The sequence below is a fragment of the Liolophura sinensis genome, chromosome 1, assembly GCF_032854445.1.
Source record: "Liolophura sinensis isolate JHLJ2023 chromosome 1, CUHK_Ljap_v2, whole genome shotgun sequence".
Lineage (NCBI taxonomy): Eukaryota > Metazoa > Mollusca > Polyplacophora > Chitonida > Chitonidae > Liolophura > Liolophura sinensis.
The window spans coordinates 42,024,190-42,047,930 of record NC_088295.1 but is presented as its reverse complement, the minus strand read 5'-3'; the positions used below and the strand labels follow the sequence as shown (position 1 = coordinate 42,047,930).

The 23,741-nt window shown below is 37.9% G+C and overlaps 1 protein-coding gene across 1 annotated transcript; it reads left to right on the top strand.

The window, feature by feature from the left end:
- The first annotated feature begins 1,609 nt into the window (after positions 1-1,609).
- On the top strand, positions 1,610-23,183 carry LOC135481886 (transducin beta-like protein 3). Its single transcript, XM_064761649.1, is given in 25 exon segments — positions 1,610-1,739; positions 1,903-1,954; positions 3,344-3,439; positions 4,627-4,674; positions 5,163-5,240; positions 6,067-6,215; positions 7,432-7,602; positions 8,669-8,744; positions 9,503-9,599; positions 10,131-10,336; positions 11,685-11,885; positions 12,634-12,740; positions 14,765-14,966; positions 15,497-15,586; positions 16,034-16,102; positions 16,684-16,714; positions 16,717-16,753; positions 17,069-17,225; positions 17,423-17,481; positions 18,110-18,213; positions 18,699-18,770; positions 20,298-20,456; positions 20,674-20,764; positions 21,386-21,557; positions 22,767-23,183. Coding segments are annotated over 25 exon segments (2,907 nt in total). The 5' UTR covers positions 1,610-1,713; the 3' UTR covers positions 23,124-23,183.
- Positions 23,184-23,741: the final 558 nt, after the last annotated feature.

The window sequence follows — 23,741 nt, the reverse complement described above, 5'->3', positions numbered from 1 at the left end:
CAAATATTTTAAATTCTGTCTATTAGGTTAATATTTATTACGGTCATATACCACTATTATATACCACTCCACCCAAGCATGCAACAGTTACGTTTCCTCTATTATCAACAGGTACATATAAGTTTAAACCTCGGAAATAACAAGTGTAAAGGTTTTTAAACACGACTGCGTGCCGTGAGGAGTTGCCTTAAAGCAACGTTGTGACTTGTTAGACCGCGTCCTTAATATATGAACGGCATTACACAATGTGTAGGCCTGTAGACTATTACTCTGTGTATTCAGGCCGGATAGCCCAGAGCTCTTGTGCGCATACACTGAGAGAAAAATATTGCAGAAGTAGCTCTTGCATTACTTCCAAAAACTCTTCCAAAAAAAGAATATGTTTCCGTCCTCAAGTTCACTTAAGCAGTCAATAATTTGATATCTACTTTCACACGAATTTTTTTCTCAATTGATCGGAAAGTATTTCAAATTACGGAAAATCGTTTTAGAGTACGGTCTTTTTCAGATGACTGTAACAACCTAACCAAGTCTAGTAAAGCTGTCAATCAGACATGTGCTCATAGGTCATTTTATATGCAATATAAAACCGTTGGTGACCAGCTTGTTACGATGTACGTACATTGAAAACTGCTACACGGAGGCAATTTATGGGTTCTGTGGAGAAAGCCTCTTTCTGGGCGAGTCTAGTTGATCGTCGGTAACGTACAGGGGACAAAGCGGGACAAGACTGTATGAAGCCTTTTCATATCACAATAGACCAACATGTGGTGGGCAGGTCAGTCAAGAGTTACCAGGTCGAGTATTGCCACGTTCTGTTCTATCTCCATGGTGTAACAGATGTTAAAATTATAGCTTCCAGTCCGTATTACCAGTGCGGTTTGAAATGCCTAGACGAAGATCAAATTCAGCGTCTGAAATCTTGGAATCTGAAATCTGACCAGAGATATCAGTGTCATAAATCGGAACTTCAACGTCGTCCACTATGAGATCATATTGATACGGCAGTAAATTTGCTTCTGTATAGCTGGAATCTATCTCGAAAATGACATCGTTTTGATACGAATTACTAGGATTTATTGGCCAGCTAGACTTAGGTTGGTCGTCTATGACGTCACACGCTGAACCGTACGGGGCGGCAGGCTGGAGATCGATTAGGGTAGTATATGTATTCTTTCGTGGTGGATTCAAAGACATAATTGCGTTTGTCAGAGGCCCTCCCGGTAACATACTGGTTACACAGGTTATAATTTTTATGTTTAGGACAAGTAGCCAAATCTAGACACTTATCCTTTAATCATGATTTAAAATGCGACAGCATTACTTTTATGTAAATAAAACACCAGAAAATCAGGGTTGCCAAGCCCGGCCCAGTTTCGCAAAACTTGGTAAATCTTGTTTTCCTCGTAAATTCGGTTGTGGCGGAACATTTAGGAACTACCGTCTGAGGAGACATATGATATATGGTACGAATGGATGTTCGTTCTGCCGGATGAAGTACATCGGGTGCTCTTGTGGATGTACGCTGACAAGTACTGTTGCCACAGACTGCAGGGAAGCTGTATTATTTTGACCAATCATCGTGCGATTGTAATTTTAACTGCGAAGCTAAACCCACGTGCCGGAAGTTGCTCTCTGTCTGCTCGACGTTGTGGAAAAAATACAGAAAATCGTTGAAATGATCCAAGGAATCGGTTGCAAGCTCATACGTTCATGATGTCAACTTCCCTAAAAACAAAGTATGCATAAATATTACTACGTTAACGTAACAAAAATTGATTATTGGTACAAGAAGTTAAATCCGCAAAACGAAAATTGGCCCTCCGCCAATACGGTGACATAGACTCCCTGGATTTTGCGTGATTATTTGCTTGTTTTAACGTTTTCAGTTTTACTTTTCAGCTTTGCGGTTCAAGCAAAACACGAGGCGTTTTTCACAGGTGGACGTGTACAGGTAATGTGTAAAAGTGTTTTAAATAGTTCTGCCTTGACACGGTGTCATGATCTTAAAGTACACTGCTCCATAGCCCGAGACCGCGGCCTAAGGGTCGCTTATATATATTGAAACGCGGGGACCGCTGGCCACCCTTAGCTCGAGAGCTATTTGGGCCCAATTTGGGTATAATGCTTACAATGAGCTACATCCCTCGTTCAGTTCTGATGCATGCGCGTTAGATTCGTCCAGAATACGCATAGCACGTCAATTCTGAAAAGCTAAAATATTTATACACATTCTACCATAATCTCAGCTTGCCTTTACACCACCATTCTCCTGTAAATCTTAGCAGATGTCAAAAGTAAACTTGTATTTAGCAGGTCGTCACGTGCTGCCATGTTCCTAAAATCTGGGTCAGCGAGGCGCCCATGCATAGCAGCGGTTGACCATTCCGTGGAAGTTAGAATGGTAGAATAAGACAACCCCCTTTTTTAATGCACTTAATTTGACATTTCACACAAATTGTGGGGTCTGTCATTCTGCTTGATAGCCTTCAGACAATAGCAAATTCGCGCCTCTGCAATAACATGGCTTTCTGACGGTCAGAACTAACAGCCAGCTGATCAAAACATGGAGGGGTGGTGAAAGGTCAATCACGCATGCGTGTCGAGAATCAGCCTGATTTATTAGGTCACGATGTCGACACGGAATGTGAGCATAAGTCTACGCCAAACCTGTGATCTACGCCTAACCCCATATTAAAAGATCACAGCCCAAGATCCTTGGCTAGTTGCTCCAAGAATGAAACCGACTCCAGATTTACCAGTTAAATGTACTACCTTACTGAGCTGGTCACTCCATTTAAAATTATTAAGCTTCCAAACGACGTTGCCAACGCTAAATTACTCACCTTATCATCTTGTTTCAACTACATTCAAGCATTTACAGTAATTCACTCGTCATTCACAGTTCTTGACGAATGAAATGTTCGATACCTATTCTCCGTACATGCTCAATTTCTATCTGATGTTGTGTGTGCACAGACTGTTTTCCAAGCATGAGTCTGACTTCATAAACACTGAAATACTTAAGGGTTATAAATGGAAAGACTTATGACTAGAAATGGAGCATGTCGTCAGGCTTACCACGATACCTACTGCAGGTTTTAGTCAGAAAATTCGGGCTATGGTTTTACCAGTCATCAAGGAGGTAAATTAGCCATGTTAGTTTGTAAAATCCCTCACGTTATCTCACCTAAACCTTTGTGAGCTTATGATGCTCCCGAAATACTGACTGGTCTTATTCACTGAATGGGTGAGGAACACTCTGCAGAGTGAACAAGCACTCGATGTTTCTCTACTTCACACAATTTTTGGTTTTGTGAGATTTTGTTTCTGATATTTTCAGATAGCACAAGATGGAAGCACTTTATTCTGTAGATGTGGTAACAAAGTTCAGGCGTTAGAGATCTCCTCAGGAAATGTTGTCGGCTCATTTGGTCAGGTAAATGTGACTTCTCGAGAATGGAATGTTCTTTAACCTAAAGTCACAGAGAAAAAGATCCAGGCTCTGTTTTGAACAAGAAAATTTGGAACTTTTAAACAGTTCCGAAGTTGTAAGAGCTAAAATAGAGATTTTTTTGAAAAAAGTTGTCACCAAATATCAGGCTTGTCTTCTCACATGTTACCTTTCAAAATAGGTAAAAAATTTCATAAAAATTAATAATGCAAGTAGTTTTTCATAAATAGTATACGATATTTTCTGATAGGCAATAATTTGAGCTATTGTTAGTAAATAGACAAATTTAGATGTGATTAGCGAATATGGATTTTTTGCCAAAAATCTGTGGTATAGCCTCTTAATAACAATAGAATAAATTTTCTTGTGTGCTGCTGAAATACCAGGCAGATGGTGTAATTGTGACAATATGTGTTGACGACCCTAATTCCTCAACATTTTCAAATATGAAAGAGCAACCTTCATTGTGATATATTTGTCCTTATTACTTGATTTTGGAGATAAAAGTACATTGGTTGGGTTGACAAGTTTCAGGGCTTCATAAAAGGTATAATTTTATCAGGTTACAAAGAAAAGTGCCCTAAGAATAGTGTACTGGGAATATGCTTGAATAAACATCATGCAACCGTATGAAAACCTTGAAGAATTACAGTATTCAGTTGTTTCTAACCTTTCATTCAAGAATGTTCTGTTCTTCGTGACTCTCAGTGTTTCAACTATGTAACTGGACAAAGCTGGCGGTGGGGGGGGGCGGGGCGGAGAGGTGATATACTGACTTGTCAATTTCAGTTGACATACGTGTACAAGCTTTTGAAGTAAGCTGTTGACAAAGTCAGCAGTTGTTAAATTAAAGCCCAGTTAATCAAGGGTTTTCAATTGGTTTCCCACCAATATGGTGTGCATCTGTGCATAACATGTGGAACATTCATCACTAACTTGCCTCTACTTCTAAAAGTGACCACTGTCTTATGAGGGAACATTTTGGGAGTATGACATTAAACAGTAGTCAAATTAAATCAATAAGTAAATAGGTAAAGAAACAGTGGCCAGCAAGATATGCCTCAGATTTAAGGATAAAGACCTGCCGAACATGCTTCTTGTAGAAACCTGCTATCAAAAAATATTCTGTATGTGTGCCTGTTATATTCAGCAGTGTGATGAAATATTTTCAGGCTCAAGATGAAGAAATTACTCAGTTTGTTTTAAGTCCAGATGATGAGGTAAGGTCATTTCTTCTCTCCCCTTCATCATTAAACAACTTACATGATTTGCATGATGAGGATAGACATTAAGGAATCTTGGCTATACTTGCTGCCCGTTTTACATATGGATTTTTCTGCATGTATCAGTTGAGTGGAAAAAAGAAAATTTGAGCAGTTTGCTTTATATATCATTTTCTTGCCTCATCGTTGAACATATTGGTCATACCTATATCAACGATTTGTATATATATCACTTGTTGTCATTCACTAGTTTGATCATTCAGGTTATTTGTTAGACTTAGTAGAAAGTTTCAAGAATTAAAATGCTGGGGCACATGGCTGCATTAGAAAATGGAACATGCAGAGTTAGTGAACACTAAATCCTATTCAGTTTGTAATTTTGTGACTTTTTGCTCAAAATGCATCTACTTTTTAAATTTAGTCTGGGTTGGGTTTACATACATGTATACTTTAGTCTACTGTACATATGTCATTTGTCATTATAGGTACTTATTCTTGCCACACAAAACTTGCTTCTCAGACAGTGGGACTGGAAGCACAACATACTGACTCGCACGTGGAAAGTAGGTCATAACCATCAATGTTTGGAATGACATTATTTCACTTTTTTTAACTGTTAGAAATTGCATGTGGTAAACTCTAACTTAAAAAAAGTCTCTAATTGAAAAAGCAATTTTTAAAGATATCTTCTATAAAAAATTACTAAATACGTTGTTAATAATGGAACTTTGAATGTATTAAAAGTAGTTGAAGTCCCCATATTTCTGTACATCAGCGATCATGGCATGGCAATATTTGAGACCATAGTCAGTCCCATTGTGCCACAAATATGAGACAGTAATGAAGCCTGGTAGGCACCATTGTGCAACAGCAATGAATCCCATTGATTAAAATGCGAGACAGTAATGCTAAGGTGGATAGTCATCAGAGTTTAGCAACTAGCCATTGTAACATGTAGCATTTCATAGTGTCTATAGGATACTCATTTGTGGCATGTTCCTGAAAACATAACTGATGAAGTAAATATAACATTGGTGCTGTGACACTTTAAATAAGATCTGGGGTTCAGCGTAATGACCCAGAAGCCTCTCACCAATGCTGTCGCTGTGAGTTCAAGTCCAGCTCATGCTGGCTTCCTCTCCGGCCGTAAGTGGGAAGGTCTGCCAGCAACCTGCGGATCATCGTGGGTTTCCCCCAGGCTGTGCCCGGTTTCCTCCCACCATAATGCTGGCCGCCGTCATATAAGTGAAATATTCTTGGGTACGGCTTAAAACACCAATCAAATCTAAAATGCATCCTTAGCCTAACAAGCTGGTTTTATCTGATGTAAATGTTTTAAATATGCACCAAGTGAATAGACACGTGCTACAGGTATATATGTTGTTGCAGGCCATTCACATGGGTCCAGTAAGTTGCATGACATTTGATGGAACGACAACTTTACTGGTTACTGGCAGCAGTGACTCTACCATCAAAGTGTGGGACATTGTAAGGAAGTACTGTACACACAATCTCAGGGGACACACTGGAGTTATAAGGTACGCATCCAATGTGCATGTAATCCATATACAGTATTTGGCCAAAATTTTCAAGTGTGAATAAGACTGCTTCGGTGATCGTCTAGAAGTTGAGAGACCTTGGATCAAACTTGAGTGAGGTCAAAAGACTTTAAAAATGGTACTTGTTGTTGCCTTGCTTTGTTCTCAGAACTAAGAGGGTATAGCAAGGAAACAGGACTGGATGGAAGTGTGTTAGTACAATGTGATTGGTTGGGTGTCATGTCTGGTGTCTTTGGCATGATGCTTCGTGGAATCTCTCTGCATTTTGCCTGATTCTGAGATTTATACAAGTATTATTTTATGACCATCATTTTCCTGGGGACCAATTATTAGGGTTATTAAATACAGTATCTTAAATTCATCATTCTTTCATTGCACTTCTTAACCTTTGAGAAGACATACTATCATGGGGCCGAAACCTGGGCACTCTGGTTTCCTTCATCCATAAAACTGGCCATCAGTGTGTAAGTGAAAATTCTTGCGTATAACATTAAACAAGATTCAAATAAATAAGTCCTTGCAAAACATGTATCAAAAGATTGGTTTTGTACCTGTTAAAGTGTGCAGGGGGTAGCTTCCAGGCTGAGAGTCCAGGTAATTGTGCTCATAAACCTGAATTGATAAACAATGATTTTGGGATCATCTCATGGGCGCGGGGGGCCTCCGTGGCTCAGTTGGTTAGCGCACTAGCACAGCGTTATGACCCAGGAGTCTCTCACCAATGCGGTTGCTGTGAGTTCAAGTCCAGCCTATGCTGTTAGCAACCTGCGGATGGTCGTGGGTTTCTCCCGGGCTGTGCCCAGTTTCCACCCACCATAATGCTGGCAGCCGTCATATAAGTGAAATATTCTTGAGTACGGCGCAAAACACCAATCAAACAAATAAATAAATAAATAAATCTCATGGGTGCATGGTTGTGTTGTTTGCCTTTTAATCATTAGTTCACCCCGACACAGGTGTTAAATCATTTTCTGTGTCAGGGAATTTGTGTGATCATACATGAAGTGCCAATGAGATTGCTTGCCTTTCACCTACATGTATATGGCATGTTACATGTGGAAGCGTTTTGTCCTAACTCACCAATGGTAGATGGTATCATATAGTATATTCAGGTTTCCTCAACCCAGAGTTACTGTGACATGAGCAAGAAACTACATGTACATGTTTGAAAATTGAAGTTGTCTACATGTTTCAGGGTTGTGAGATTCCATCCAGATGGGGAAAGACTAGAGCTGTATTCTGGTGGAGAAGATAACAAAATCCGAGTGTGGGACCTGTCTTCAAGCACATGTTCTCATGTACTAGACACACATTACAGCGTCATCACCAGTTTGACCTTTGGTAACCATGGTGATATATTGCTCAGGTATCTATGACAAGCACAATCCCACAGGCATGATGTTTTTCACTTCAGAAATGCCATAAATTGTGAGGCAGGAAGAGGGAGTCATTTTTTTTAGCCAAGTCTCTGGTTTCAGTCACCGTGGTAACAATCAGGCTAAAATGCCATCTCGTTGGTGCACCTTCCTGAAAGAAAATAGGTATAAGATAATTTGAAGAAAATGGAATATAACTTCATTAAGCTTTGTTACATTCATATTTCAGTAGTATGCTTTGTTGGATTTGAATTCTCAAATGTTTAACAATATTGTAATCAGACAAAACTTCCTTTTGTTTGCAGAACATAAGATCAGATTATTTTAAATAATAATCTGACATAATACATGTACAATAGTAATATCGTTTGTTCATTTGACAACCACTGTTGCTTCGGCCAATCGCTGCATTCTGTGTTAAAAAAAGCACAGGGAAAAGAGCCAGTGGTCTTCCACTGATACCCAGTGGACACTTCCTTACATGGACTTGTCATTCACTGACTTTTTCTATATATCTGCATATATATGATACTTTGTCGGTGTCAATGTCATGGGGTTCCAAGACTGACTTTGTCACAGGTTAGCATGGCAGTTTACATTATCCAGATTATCTCATCAAGTGATGGTTAACGAGGACTCATGTTGACAGTTCCTCATATCCCATCCCACAGCATTTACCATATGTTTTATTAAACCAAAAAAAAAAAACAATGTACCTTTTTGGGTTGTGTTTAAATCACCAGATTTGTACATCGATAATGGAGTTATAACCGTAAACCATTGTTTACTTTACAAACAAGCAGACCTCGTAGAGCTAGCTGAGAAAGATAACTATTGTGGAATGAACACACATGGTTGTTGGATATTAGCCTGAGATCGTTAGCTGTTGCCTCGTGAACGTGGGATATTACATTGTGAGCGTGACGTTACATTCCTTGTAAATATCATGTGACCATCTCTCGACCAGTGGAAAAGGAGAGTAACACTGTGAGGTATAATAAAGTGAGATGTTAATTGCATTAGATCTGGATGTAAAGCTTATGTGTTATTTTTCAGTTCTGGTAGGGACAGTCTTATAGCGTTGTGGTGTACAAACTCATACAAGCTGGTCAAATCCATCCCAGTCTTTGAGGTAAGATGGCAAAAGAATTAATTCTGTGAATCAGTTTGCAAATGGAAATGTTAAAAATGTACATTCCAGTGTTACATTGTTGGACTTAGAATAAACCAATCAGAATTAATCTACAGTCACTTCATTTTGTTCAACAGTTTCTGAAGTGAATTGTTTGTTGGACACCTGTGAACATCTAAACGATGATTGCCTAAGACATTGTGGAAGTGCTTGCCTAACTGTAGGGCAAAACTGTTTTGTAAAACATTTCTCATGTTGTGTACTGCTTAAAATCATTGTAAAAGACATTGTCTGGCATCAGACAATTACTCTGCTTTTCATTGGACAACAACAGTCACATGGGGTACAGATATATTCCCAAATCCTGCAGACAACGTCAAATGGTCACACTTATACATCGGCCCTCTGCACTGAATTGATTGGTCTTTGTAGGATAAATTCATTACATGGTTACTCAGTGATAGGATACGCAAATATATGGTGCCAGTGATATGAGGATTATATATATTTGCATATCTTATCACTGAGTAACCATGTAACTAATAATATGGCTGTTGCAAATCAGTTGATTTGTTTATTTGGTTGGTGTTTTTACATTTTACTCTAGAATATTTCAATTATCCGATGGCGGCCAACATTATAGTAGGCTTAAATGAGTTGAGTACATGTATGCCTTCTTCCTTCAGACACCATGTCCAATCTTGTGAATGAAATTTGTGATTCTTTTTGTCTACAGTTTTGAATGATTCTGTTTGCAGACTGTGGAATCAATGTTTTTACTGCCAGAAGCTAAAATTCTACCAGCTGTGGGAAAGTCTGTTCCTGGTGTCTTTGCCGTAACTGCTGGCAGTAAAGGTACTGATTGAATTTCATCCACATATAAACATGACAGTACTGGGTAAAGCAGTACATTTGCAAGTACAAAACCCTATGGTATGTCTGCAGTAATGTTGAAAGCCACATAAAAAATTGAAGCAAATAAATGCATGTTGTCTAAGCCTTTTTTTATGTAGAAAGCTACAGCCTTTGACGAAAAAATAACCTTGTTTCGCTAGTGACAGCTTGACCCATCTGTGACAGTTTGACAGCATAGGGTCTACTGCACGAAGCATATAGCATTACATACAGTACACATATGTTAATGACAAAGCATCAGCATCTGTGTTGGCCATGGTAGTTCCTTAAATTACTAGCTACAGATACACTAAGGAAAACTGTGATAAGGATATAGTTTGATTGTGCTGATTTCACTCCTGTGTTCCATGTATTAGAATTAGAAATTTTACGTGAAATTAATGATCACTGTTATAATTTTTGAAATAAATCTATGTTGGCTGAGTTGGACCTGGAGAATGATACTTTAAATATCTGGATCTTATTGTGCAGGTTTGTTACGTGTGTGGGACATTGAGAAATCCAAATGTGTTTATAGCCAAGATGAGGCCATTCCTAACACCAAAGCTGAAGAGTCTGACCAAGAGCAGATAATCACTCAAACTGTGTACAGTGAATCCTCTGCTACCATCACTGTAGTGACGTATGACCACAACATTCTGCAGTTCAGGGAAGAAGACTTCAGCCTTAGCAAACAGGTTAGAATTCTTGTCAAGAGGTCCTTGAGTTCAATCCTGAGTTGGGTCAAGCTAAATTGTCAATCTTTATACTAGGTAGAGACCCTGCATTAGTAAACAGGACTGTTTATGCTGGTATCGTTGGATTGTAGCTGGATGGACTGTCTTATTTGATATCTTTGACGAACTACAGGGCATAGCAGTTCAGTGAGACATCTTTAAAGAGAAATTATTAAGCAAATATATTGCCGAAGGCGAAAAAAATTGCACTGTTATTTTAGACGTCATCTACATAAAGTTGAGACTTCTCGGTGTCTACTGACATGTACATGTATCTGACTTTTAGTGAACAATGGAATGTGGAGTTTTCATCTTGGGTTTCCCTCCGACCATTAACTCCCTCAAGTTGCTATATTTAGAAACATGGCTGAAGACAGACTTGTTTACAGAATGGGAGATGTTCAATGAACTTCAAATGTCAGACATTGTGTTGTGTTGTAATTATGCAGCCTACCATGTAACTTCAGTTCTCCTGTACAGATTGTTGGAAAAAGTTATCTCATAGGGCGGACAGTTTAGACCAGTGAGAGATTTCCCATTATAATTCTCTCAATTGACATTTTTCGGAAAATATAGGCCCAGCTGGTTTTAGAGTGAGGAGACAAATGCAATTTCTGTCGATGGTATGTCCCTTTAATAGTGAAAATAATTTTGTATGTATCCCCAAGGAGACACTGACATAAAATAAGTAAGTAAAAATGAAAATCGGAGTTTTATAGCAATTGTGAATTCTTGTGAGTAGAAAACTATCTAGGGCCTGTCAAACAAAGCAGTCACCATGAGCTGCATCCATATCAACATAAAAGTAAGAGAAACATCAATATTGTAAATGTGTAGCAGCCAAATGTCCTGATATCCATTCCCATGGCCGGTGAATGGACAAGATACTCTCACCGTTAAAATTTTAGTACCTACATTAATTTTAAAGGGTCCGACAGTTTTACACCTTGAGAATTTAAGTGTCATAAACTGAAGTTTTATGGCAGCTTCCTTATATATACTCAGACTCTGTGTGAACCTTCAGATCATGAGAAAGCTGACAACTAGATAGTTATAGATAAATAGATAGTTACAAAAGGACTACGTCATGTTGTGTGTTTTATTTCTATTGGTAGTGCCTAAGACATCAACAGTGTTATAGCCAAGAACTACGCAACATCAATCACCAGCTTAAGAAGTGGGAACAAGATTATAAAGTGCACTAAACACAGTGTTGCTGAATATTTGAAAGACAAACTTCTGCATAGGTAACTGAAAGATGTAATAATACTGTAGTAGTGGTGTCTTGAATGGTTTGTTGTGTGGTCAGTTTGCAGGTTATAATGATGAAATCCTGGATGTACAATTTCTGGGCTCAGCTGACACTCACCTGGCTGTGGTCACTAACAGTAATCAAGTCAAAGTGTTCGAGATGTCCACTTGGACATGTCAGATTCTTCACGGTCACACAGATATAGTCCTCTGTCTGCAAGTGGATAAATCCTCCAATGTTTTTGTCACCAGCTCCAAGGTTTGTTTATTTGTTTGTTTATTTACTCATTTGTTTGATGCTTTACGCCATACTCAAGAATATTTCACTCATATGACAGCGGCCAGCATTATGGTGAGAGGAAACCACCATAGCTGGGTGTAAACCCACGACCATCAACAGGTTGCTGCAGACCTTTCCACAGAGAGGAAACCAGCATGAGATGGACTTGAACTCGGCCTCCAAGGCCTACTGGTCAGCATGCTAACACAGCACAATGACCTAGGACCTTCTCAGCACTGCGATCACTGTGAGATGAAGCCCAGTTCATGTTCGCTGGCTCGCCGACTAGGGGAAGGTGTGCCAGCAATCTACAAATGGTTGTGGGTTTCCCTTGGGCTCAACCCAGTTTCCTCCCACCATCAGCTGTTCACCATCATATAAAAGAAATATTTTTAAGTATGGTGTAGAACGCCAATGGAATAAAGAAAGGAAGTGAATATCAGGATTTTTGTCAAGCACATTCTTGCTGGAAGTACATGTGCAGTGTATATGCAGGTGATTACCAAATTTGAGTGTAAGTTGTAATTTCTACTTTTTGAAGGCATGATCCCTGAGTGTAAGAAGAGCCTTCCAATACACCAGTATGGTACACCTTGCCTGGAAATCTATAGCTGTCTATTTCATTCTGCACTTGTACACCAATGACATTGAACTGGTGTAAAATAAATAAGGAAATAAATCTTGCTAATGTTTCTTGCTACATGTATGCGATTGGTTCTATCTTCAGGATAACACAATAAGGTTATGGAAATTAGACAGTGCAAGTAGTCATGTGACCTGTGTTGCTGTGGGTTACGGACACACACATGCTGTGGGAGCTGTAACTTTTTCCAAGTAAGTTCCTTGCATTTGTGGTAGTCATTGCCTGCAAATGTCCTCCCTGAAGTTTTTTTGTGGATCTATTGGTGAGAATCGCCAGAGGCCCATTATAGAGGCATGAAAAAATGTGAAGAAATTGGTGGAAGTAGTTTCACCCAAATACTCAGTGTAAGTGCGTTTAATAAAATAGACAGTGGGTTATGGTCAGATATGAGCTTCCTTTTCTGATGTTTTCTTTATTGTTTTGTTAGGATTAATCTGTAATTATGCACTGAATAAAAGTTGTAATTATGTTTGGAGTCATGCTTTCATTGTTAGCTCTTTAATTTTATGCCACAAAAGATTATCGAATGGGCTTGTGCTTTTTTGAGGGTTGTAATGGTAAATGTCAAATACTGGTCGGTACCATGATTGTCTGTGATAGCATACGTAGCGAAGTAAAGTAACCGACATGCATGTATTTAACAGCTCTGCATTGTATTTAGGCCTACCTTGCGGCTATCAAGTGCTTAAGTAGTCATCAAAACTGTGGAAATAGTGACAGAATACTGATAATATGGAAGTTTTGAGATGGCAGATATGCCCTTTGACCTTTACTCCTTGGGCCACTGCCCAGTAGTTGATCTCCATATACGCATGAATGCCATCAAACTTATTATACAAAGTTTTTCATGAAAGTTTGTGGAATGAGCTCTTCATAACATTTGCTGTGTGACGAACATTTGGATATAATTCTGAAAAATGTCTAAAAATTGACAGATTAACTTGTTGTGAGTGTATGTTTTTTTGAACTCATTTTCTGATTGCTCAAGCGTTTGACGTCCACAGTGTTGGCCAATCACTTTGCAACATTCAGGTGATAGTTGGACCTCGCTGGTATTCTGTCAAATAGGAGATCTCTTTTGTCTGCGTTATGATACTGTTCATTATGCAATTAAAGTTTTACCAGGGCCAGCAGTTGCTGAGAAGTACCAACAATGTAAGTGTTAGGAAGATTTGATTGTGGAAGTTTACATGAACAATGCTACATGACTTAATTGTTATCGCTAACCAGCATGAATATCCCCAATGAAGATGGTATAGTACGTCGTCAGATCGGTTAAACCACACTTGTGCGGCTAATGTGCGTGTGGCCATAGTCTTGACAAAATCACAGTTCCAAAGTGAAAATGACTTATTCAAGATGGCAGGTAGCCCTCGAACTTGAGATCACATACACTTCTTAGGTTTTCACTGAAAATTCTGTACTTTAAGTATGATACCCTTAAATGAGTTACCATGCAGGCAGATGACGATTTGTTTCAAAAACCGAGAAATGGACCAGGGAAGTTTCAAGATACCGGACTCGGATGTTCTTTCTCTTAGTTTTTAGCATGGAGGACCAGTATCGTTAATGTGATGGTTCATGTTCTGTTTTCACAACTGTAGGTTTAGTAATGTGATGATCAACATTGTCATAATATTAAAATGATTGTAAAATTTAATCTCTGTTTAAAAAAATTTTTTTTTTTTTTTTTTTTTGGTTTCTCTTCTGAATCTTCTCTGAATCAAGGCTATCTCACTTGAGAAGTGTAGCAGTCAGTGAACCAGAGGTAGAAAACAGTGAGCTGTTGCTAAAACAACAAAATTGTGGATGAAGATTAATTCATGATTAATTTTACGTTATTTTTTCAGAGAACCTCTTTAAGTAGTGAGCATTTTTATTTAAGGTTACCGGCATGCTAAAACGTTTTAGCATCTAGTCTTTTGCTGTCTAGTCTTTCGCTGTACTGTTGTTCATTTCTAATGAGCCTTTTTTTGTGTTCTTGCTTACACAAAGTTTTTTTCTTACTGTAAGAAGTTAGATGAAGAGCAAATAGATCCATCGTTTGGCAGGTTTTCTTCCTGGATATTTTAACACATTCTGACTGTGAGAAAATTGCTCTGTAAGTTTTTTTGTGTAAAACTACTTTTCTGATAAGAAATTAAATTTCATTAAAAATTGTGCATGGAGAACATTGAGGACTTTTTTGAAATTTTCCTTTTATCTTTTGTTCCAGATTTGGGGCTGGCTTTATCGTTAGTGGTAGTCAGGACTGCACATTGAAGTTGTGGTCTGTGCCGGATACTCTGGAGGGTCAAGCAGTGACCAGTCTTTATCCCCGACTCACAGAGAAAGCTCATGACAAGGACATTAACTCTGTTGTTGTCGCTCCTAACGGTAAACTGATAGCATCTGGATCTCAAGACCGCACAGTCAAGGTATTTTGGTATTTGTGCTTTGCCTCATATTCTTACACTCCTCACTACTGAGTGGCCCGGCCAAAAAGATGCTGTGTGATGTGTCATGAAATCAACGCAGGAACTGAATCTGAAGTTTTATTTTAATAATTTTATATTTCACTGTTGTTGGTATATTAAGCCAACAAGTATTGGTATGAATTATTAGACTGGGTATAAAGAAGTTCGATTAAAGTTACAACTGGGAAGAACAATCACGGAAGAAATATTTATTAATTTCATGTAAATTTGACGAAAGTGCGATCAGAAATATCTGTGGACTGGGAATTGTGATTTGGAACCAATACCCTATTCATACAGTTGTGCATGTATGTTGTATGCTGTGACAGAACAGAAACCTGGCTAAACATTATGGGTCAAAATTCTAGGTGTCTGTTAGGTGTCTCACTGTATTGCTGTCAGAATGTAACGTCAGAACTATTAGGTGTTGCTTCTGTTACTCTAGCTGTGGTCAGCACTCACATTGTGGTTTTCTTTTCTGTATTCCATAGTTGTGGGAGGCCGACACTCTAAGCCTGCTGGGTGTCATGAGGGGTCACAAGCGCGGGGTGTGGTGTGTTCAGTTCTCACCCGTTGACCAGGTAAGTTATACTGCGTGCAAGTCATCTTAATGGTAAAGAACTGCAGACTATTAGTCAGTGAAATCCGTTGCATGGCATTCCAAATGAAATAAAAGCAGACAGCACAGTAAATAGCAGAAAAAATTTGTATTATCTCATGAACAGCACAAAATAAGTAAACCTTTGCACACATCAAATGTAAATTATATTTAATCTTCACTACATTGTTTTTTAGATAAACTAATATACTGTGATACTCAAGAAGATTAACATGTGTGCAACATTTGTTACAATAACATTTTGCAAGGACATCAGACAGAACTCTCTCATTCAGTGTAGTGTTTGGGAATAATTTTATCTGTATAAAATTGCCAATATCTGTTAATGTTTAAGAGGATGTAAGTGTCATCTTCAGCCAGACTTCAGATTTCCGAGCTATTACAATTTTTGTTTCTTTGTTTGCTTCAGTGCTTGGCATCCACATCTGGTGATGGAACCATCAAAATTTGGGCACTGTCTGACTTTTCCTGTGTAAAGGTACAGTCAACATAAGATCTGTTATTGAAACCTGAAATGTCTGCCATTTTTATCGTAAATGTATATTCCTAGGTATCCCCTAAGCATTGATCTGTTTCACAAAATTACCTAAATGCAGATGTCATAGTATTAAATGCAGTTCCCACTTTATTAAAGCCCCTTGGGTAGTTAATTGTAGGCATTGATGGATGTGCTCCTCAGGTGTTGTAGAATTTATTTTGATGAAAAATCTTTGTGCAATATATTTAAAAAAAAAGGTAAAGACTTGTAAGATATACGGTGAGATTCCATTGACTGGTAACACAGACAGTCACACAATCTACTTTCACCTCAGTGACTTTGTGATAAAAAAAACTTTTCTCCCAAATATATATATATATATATATATATATATATATATATATATATATATATATATATATATATGATATATATATATAGATTTGAAGAGGAATAAGCGTCATGTATTGGCAGTTGCTGTATGATATCATACATGTATAATGCGCTATGATTGTATTAAAATACATCAACATATGTAGATCTACACATTTTATAACAGTTCATCATCTTCCATTCCTCAGACTTTCGAAGGCCATGACAGCTCAGTACTGAAGGTTACTTTTTGTCTCGTGGAATGCAGCTATTGTCAAGGTAATAATGATATTAGCTTTTTCTTGTCATGGTTTACTTAGAACTTTAAATAAAAACACCAAGAAATCTTTACATAAAAATCCTTTGTTAAATACAGTATTGTATTATAAAAAAGGATTAGATGTATTCAGTTTGTCTAACAGTGTGTTGTACGGCTGTAATTTTTATAACCATTTATATCTACAGTCTTCCCTCACCCTGTTTAACTTTAAAATCTATTTCTACATTATATTGAAGTGCAATGTCAGGAGAGAGTGTTGTGTAGATTATTCGTCGTATTCTCACTGTGTTGTGTGTGTGTTTTATTTGTCACAGTGGTTCAGATGGACTGGTGAAACTATGGACGATAAAAAATAATGAGTGTGTGAAAACATTTGATGAACATGAAGATAAGGTGTGGGCTCTGGCATTGTCAAAAACTGAGACTGTGGCGGTGACCGGAGGAGCAGACTCCACCATTATTGTTTGGAAGGTGGGATTTCCTGGTTAAAAACCTCAAATAGTTTCTTGGATTAGATTGTATTGAATGGCCTTATATTCTATATTCTAACTTCATATGATAATGTTGTGTTTTAAAGCTCTGAAGGCATGATCCTCCTCTTTACCCACCACCTTCATGTTTTAGTCATGGTTTTTTGTTTTATCACTTTTTGTTTTTATAACTCATAGGATGTTACGCAGTCAGAATTGGAAGATAGGAAGAAATCCCAAGAAGAATTCATGAAGAAGTAAGTACTAGTTTTGGTGCATTATTTTATTCAGTTGGGGTCTGAGGTTTTAGGATGAATAGAGAGATGCAAACTATCTTAAATGTGAACCCAACTTCTTCTCAGAAATATTCCATTTTTCTTTTTAAGTTTTGAGAATTATATAGTGAAAGTTATGTCTTTATATTCAGAAGATTTATACAAGAGGACTGACCCTAATAGCTCAGTTAGTAGAGCGTCTGTTTCGGGGGTGGTAGATCCAGGGTCAATCAGGTCACACCTAAGATTTTAAGAGAGGAAGTTGTAGTTTCCTCACATGAAGTTCAGCATGAAGAGGATAGTGCAACCACTGGTTAACCGTATCAATATAATAGTTTGGGTGGGGCGGCTTACTTGCCTTTGGTATCTTGTTTCAGAGAGGTAGCACTAGATAAAAGAGCGGTGGAAATTCTTCCTGCAACAAAGAGGCACACTACATGCACTGTAAGGACTCTTTCATATGACTGAAAAATTGTTAAGTAGGACGTTTGACCCCAATCACTCACACACTCTCTCTTAGGAGGTCTTCAATGATAATAATACACATGTGCTGCAGTGTCTGCCCTTATGTCATTATGATAATTATTCTGTACATGTGCTTGGTTTTCAGAGAGCAAAAGTTGTGTAATCTTGTCCATAACAAGAAGTTTGTGAAGGCTGTCAGACTAGCTATAGTACTTGATCAACCATTCAGACTTCTCAATGTCCTCAAGGGTAAGTCTAGCTTAGCCGTATTCTACTATCTCCCAATCTCAGACTTGGGTGGGGGCACTAAAAACAAGAAGAGAAAATATAATTTCATTATGTAATATTGTTTCAAAAATTTTTCAAAATGAACTTGTTAACAGTGAATTTCATAGAAGGCCTTGCTGTTAAGTCTTACTAGCACTTTCTTGAAATTCATATTTTTTCTAAATTCTACTATCATTCTGCTAAATGACTGTCTCGTAATGACAGTTTTTACCGGAATGTCAGTTTCTAATTTGTTAGATATGAAGGGAATTTAGATAATTAGCATTAGCATAGCATTAGCATAACATTAGCATAGCATTAGCATGCTTGCTTCTACATTGTACTATTGTATTAAGTACTCAGTCATGTGCTTGAGCAGGGTAACGCTTGAATGATCAGATGACATGATGGTAATAAGGTCTGTGAATCTTACTTATTGCTTTTTCCCCATTGTTTTGTAATTGTAGCCATTTTGGAAACTGCCGATGGACAGCAGGAGTTAGAATCAACTTTGTCGAAGTTGAGAGCTGATCAAGTGGGTATGTTTGAAAAAAAGGTTTTACCTTGTGAAGTATTAGTAATATTTGAAGAATATATAGAAGATATTTTACAGTGAAGGTTGAATACCATAAATGATGTTATCATTTCTACTTTTCACGAGAACAATATTTATGGTATTCATCGTTCACTGTGTAACATTCTATTTATTATTTATATCTTGACATTTTCCCTACATGTATAGAAATGCATATCAGTTTGTCTGTTGCATCCGTAAGAAAATGAGCAATATGCCATCTTTGTCGTATTTCTGATTCTATTCATATGTGCTGCAATTTCGTTTGCGTCCGCGCTCACAAAACCTGTTTACAGTTTTAAACACTGTCTATGTAATTATGCATTCTACAGATGTGCTTAATGCTAATGCAGTATAGGTACTTAAGTAAGCACATGAAGAATTTCTGCCTCTTTTTTTGGCAACTATATATTGCGCTGAAGTACACGGTCATGTGATACGGTCCACAAAGATTTCACATCCCTGGGACGACACCTGCATGAAGTGACACTTTGAATGTAGCAGACGGCATGTACAAAAATAGTTCCGGCAAGGTCAGGTGTGGGTCATGTGTCAAGGCCTCCAGCAGTGTAATAGCAAAATGTAATAACAAAAGTGATATCTAACTATTGAAGATATCATTATTACCAGTGAAGGAAATACTGGGATTTCACTGATGTATAAATAATGAAGTTGTATAAATTTTGTCAGTTGTGTAAGAATTTTACAGTACAGGGTCACTACTGTCTTACACGTTATACCAGCTTTTTGCGTGGGAATAAGGCCTGGTATGTCTTCTAGAAGATGAATATTTTTCAAGACAAAACATCAGGATGTATACCTATGCAATGAGCTGGTGTAACAAATTTATCCCAATGAGGAGCATTATGGACAACTTCTCTTGAATTGATCCGGGTACGTAGGCAATGTACGTGGTTTTTTTGGTGAATGCTTTTCTGCTGTACTGAAGTAATCAGGACCTACATGTAAGGTTGTGGGACCTTTCTGCCTTGGTGATGACACTAAGTGAAAAATCTGGTAACATATTACACCATTTATTACAAGAGAACAGTATTACATTATTATTACATTTACAACATTTCAACTTAGACCAGAGTCACAACTGCACTGGAAAGGTTACCTCGTTTGTAATAGCATTGCTTTTGTGTTCATAGGTTGTTTCAGCATTGAACAGGGATTTCACCAAAAGTTTTGTACTAGATATACTATGCATAACCAGAAAGCGTGATGTTCTACAGGAAAGAACAAAAGAATGCACAGCTTCATACTGCTTTGTTAAACATGGGAAGGAGTTACATACAGTAATGTGTAATGTGAACCCAAGGACCAAACCAGTTACATCGTGTTTGATTCTAGTTTTTAAGTCAAGAGGTCTATCAGGGCATTCTGCTTTCAACCGCCTATTTAAATTCTTGAGTTTCAGTCAAAGAAATAAGTAGTGTTTCAATTCGACTTCACTTGCGTCTATTTAGTATTATTTCTGCTTTCACAGACACAGTGCTGCGGTTTCTCTCCAAGTGGAACACAAACAGTCGTCATTGTCACATAGCCCAGCTGGTGTTGTCCTTCATACTGAAGTCCGTCCCACTGGAAGAGTTATCTGCCCTTCCTAGTATGAAGTCTGTGGTAGAAGGCCTAATTCCTTACACAGGTCAGTCAAGAGTTGATTAATGTAGACAAAATCTCTGCACTGGTAAGATTTAAATGTAAGTCATTTTGTTGGTGATTTTGTCTGCCTTGAAATCAGAGAATTTTTTTTCTGTATTAGTGATTCAATAGGAAACTTTATTAGTCATTTTTAAATTTCCTTACTCAGAAGGCATGAATGTCTCATTAATATCCATGTGTGCATTTGTTTGTTTGTGTAGAGCGTCATTTTGAGCGGATAAAGAGGGTGACACAGCAGTCCACATTTGTGGAGTATACTTGGCAGAACATGAGAGTAGTGGCTGGCAGTAGGTGAGTTTGACTGTGCCGTATGTCAGTGTGCTTGTATTGAGCTTCTCCGCCGGGTTTCCTCCCACTGTAATGCTAGTCGCCGTCATATAAGTAAAATATTCTTGAGTATGGCATAAAACACCAATCAAAGAAGTATATAAATATATTGAGCTTGTCTGCCCAAGTATCTTCTAGGTTTGATAATATTCTATGCTGGTCAGGCAGATCAAAATGCTATCTCTTAGTAAGATTTTGATAGAGCTACATTGAAAATCAGAAGTTATTAATATATTTTTGGCCACGCGACCCCCATAGTCTCCAACAAAGAAGGTCATGTGCAAAAAAGGAAAGAAAAAATTTTCACCTAGTTTTACAAGTTTTATGAAACTTTGTTGAAATTAATATTTAGAAATGTAGAAATTTAAATACATGTACCTTGAAAACATGCACATTTCATGAAATCAGTGGTTTAAATTTCAACTTTCCTTGGCCATTGTGCAAGCTATGTTTTCTGAAAACACAAATGATACAAATACTGACTTTCATGAATAATTATGGTGGCTGCCGTCATACAAGTGAAATATTCTTGAGTAAGGCTTAAAACACCAATCAAGTAAAGCATGACTGCTTATCGTGTTTCAGCAGCCAGGAAGCAGAGGTGAGATCAGGGATGGCAGGGACAGGGGCAGTGTACATCCCTAACATCTCCCAGTCTAAGACCAGCAGCACTTTCACCCAGGCTGAGAAGAAACCAGAGCGCCCTGTGGACCTGGCCAGACTTATCAGAGATAGGGTGGAGGAGCTGGGCAATAAGGTAGGGGATTGTTCACTGATGGAGGCATGTCAGCAGTACCAGTATATCATATAGCATGTACTGTGTTTCACCGTCATTTGTCATGTGACGCATTTGATGGATTCTGATCGATTCATCCACATTATAATATCTCGTAAGAAAATTCTGATTTATTTTGTATCAAAAAACTTTAGCGCTGGCATCAAATGTATCATTTTAAGACCTGTATGTGCATTTTTACATTTAGTTGAGAATACGGTAAGTTGAAATACGGTAATCTGGGGATGGCATGTTGTATTCCTATATTTAAGATCTGATTTTTTTACAGGATTTATGTAATGTGTAGAAACAGGGTTAGATGACGACAGATAGCATAAATGCTGAGGCTGCTGTTGCACAAAATTAACTGCAAAATATTTCTGCATAATACGACCGGTGCCCTTCATTATGTGGGATGTCTGGTCCTTAAACTCAGTAAAATAAAGAAAAAAAGTGTAATGTACAATGTTTCACAATTTATTTTCATCTACATGTATTGCATCTAGCAGAAGTCATATTTATAGGCGATTGTTTGTTTATACATCACAGGTCATGCAAACAGTGCTTGTTAAAATCCACTGGTCAAAATTTGAATTTGTTTAATACCTTGAACACAGATTCCTGATCTTATTCTTGGGCTGCCATGGTGATTCAAGTATGAGAAGGTTTTATCCACCACTGCGGTAGACTGATCAGCCACTTGGCCTGGTCTTTTCTGCCTCATCTGTATTGTTTGTTGTGAGAATCCAGTTATCTGTTTATTTATATGATTGGTGTTTTACGCCGTAAAGAATATTTCACATATTTATGGTGGGAGGAAACCGGGCAGAGCTTGGAGGAAACTCATGAGCATCCGCAGGTTACTGGCAGACCTTCCCATTTAGGGCTAGAGAGGAAGCCAGCATGAGCTGGACTTGAACTCACAGCGACCGCACTGGTGAGAGACTCTGGATAATATGTAAGTTGGTGTTATAAAGCCAATTGTAAAGTGAATTCTCAAACTGTTCAGAGATTTGCATTTTAAGGGTATATTTATGTTTATATATATATATATATGTGTTTATTTTCTAAAGACAAAGACTTCTCAAAGAACGAAATGCTTCTAATGAAACTTCAAGTGAAACAAATTTCAATTTTGCTGGGAAATGGGTTATACAACTTATTCTTGTAATTCTCATTTCTTTATTTAAGTACCCAAAGCCAAACCAGAACGGTGAAATGATCCAAGACAGTGTGGATGAAAGCAGTGGAATGACAGGAACTGATAGTGCCAGTGATGAAGTTGACAAAGAGCAAGATAAGAGAACCATGGAAACAGAATCTGAAGATAACTCTTCTGATCATACACAGATATCATCTCCAAAGAAAGTTCAAGAAAAAAAACCAACAAAGAGATTCATTCAAAAAAGGAAGACAGAAATATCTGGTCAGAAAATGCTACAACTTGGAAGCGTGCCAAAATCAAAATTAAGACGTCTCACAAAAGGACGACATTTAAACTTGCTAGAAAGCCGACAGAAATTCAAATTACGAAAGAAAAATGGATAATAATTGCAGTCTTTCAGATGTTGATCTAAGTAACAAATCAGTAAAAGATATATTTACATATTTATTTTGTTGTTTCTTTAAATCTGTGAGGTGAAATCTGTTCCGGTTGTTAGGAGTGATTTCAGAAAATTGGTACAGCAAAACACTAAAGCTCCCCTCCTTGGTTAACATCGTGCCCCAGTCTAGACTGTCTTAGTTCTGTCCAGCCCTGGGGTCACGTGGTCAGATTCTGATTTAATTGACTAGTGGCCAAAGCTCTGTCCAGATACGTTGTAAGATGTGATGGTTTCATTCTGTCTCTGCCCAATTTCCTCCACAAACACGAAGAAAAACCTCATTTCCATCATGGGAAAGCGAGACTGTCACAAATTTAAATATCATATAAAATTGAGCTGTGTATGGTGATGTTTCAAAAGTTTCATACAAAGGTGAATACGCGAAAACATTCGTGTTACATGCAGTTGGTTAGAACGCAGTATCCAGTATTTTTGGCTTGTTACATGATAAATACCAGGCGTCATTATCAAAGACGACTTCCTTAGTTGAGATGACTCGTCAATGGTTTAAACAACCGAACACCAAAGAAAAGAATGTTGAACCAGCATGACGGTGGTGCTA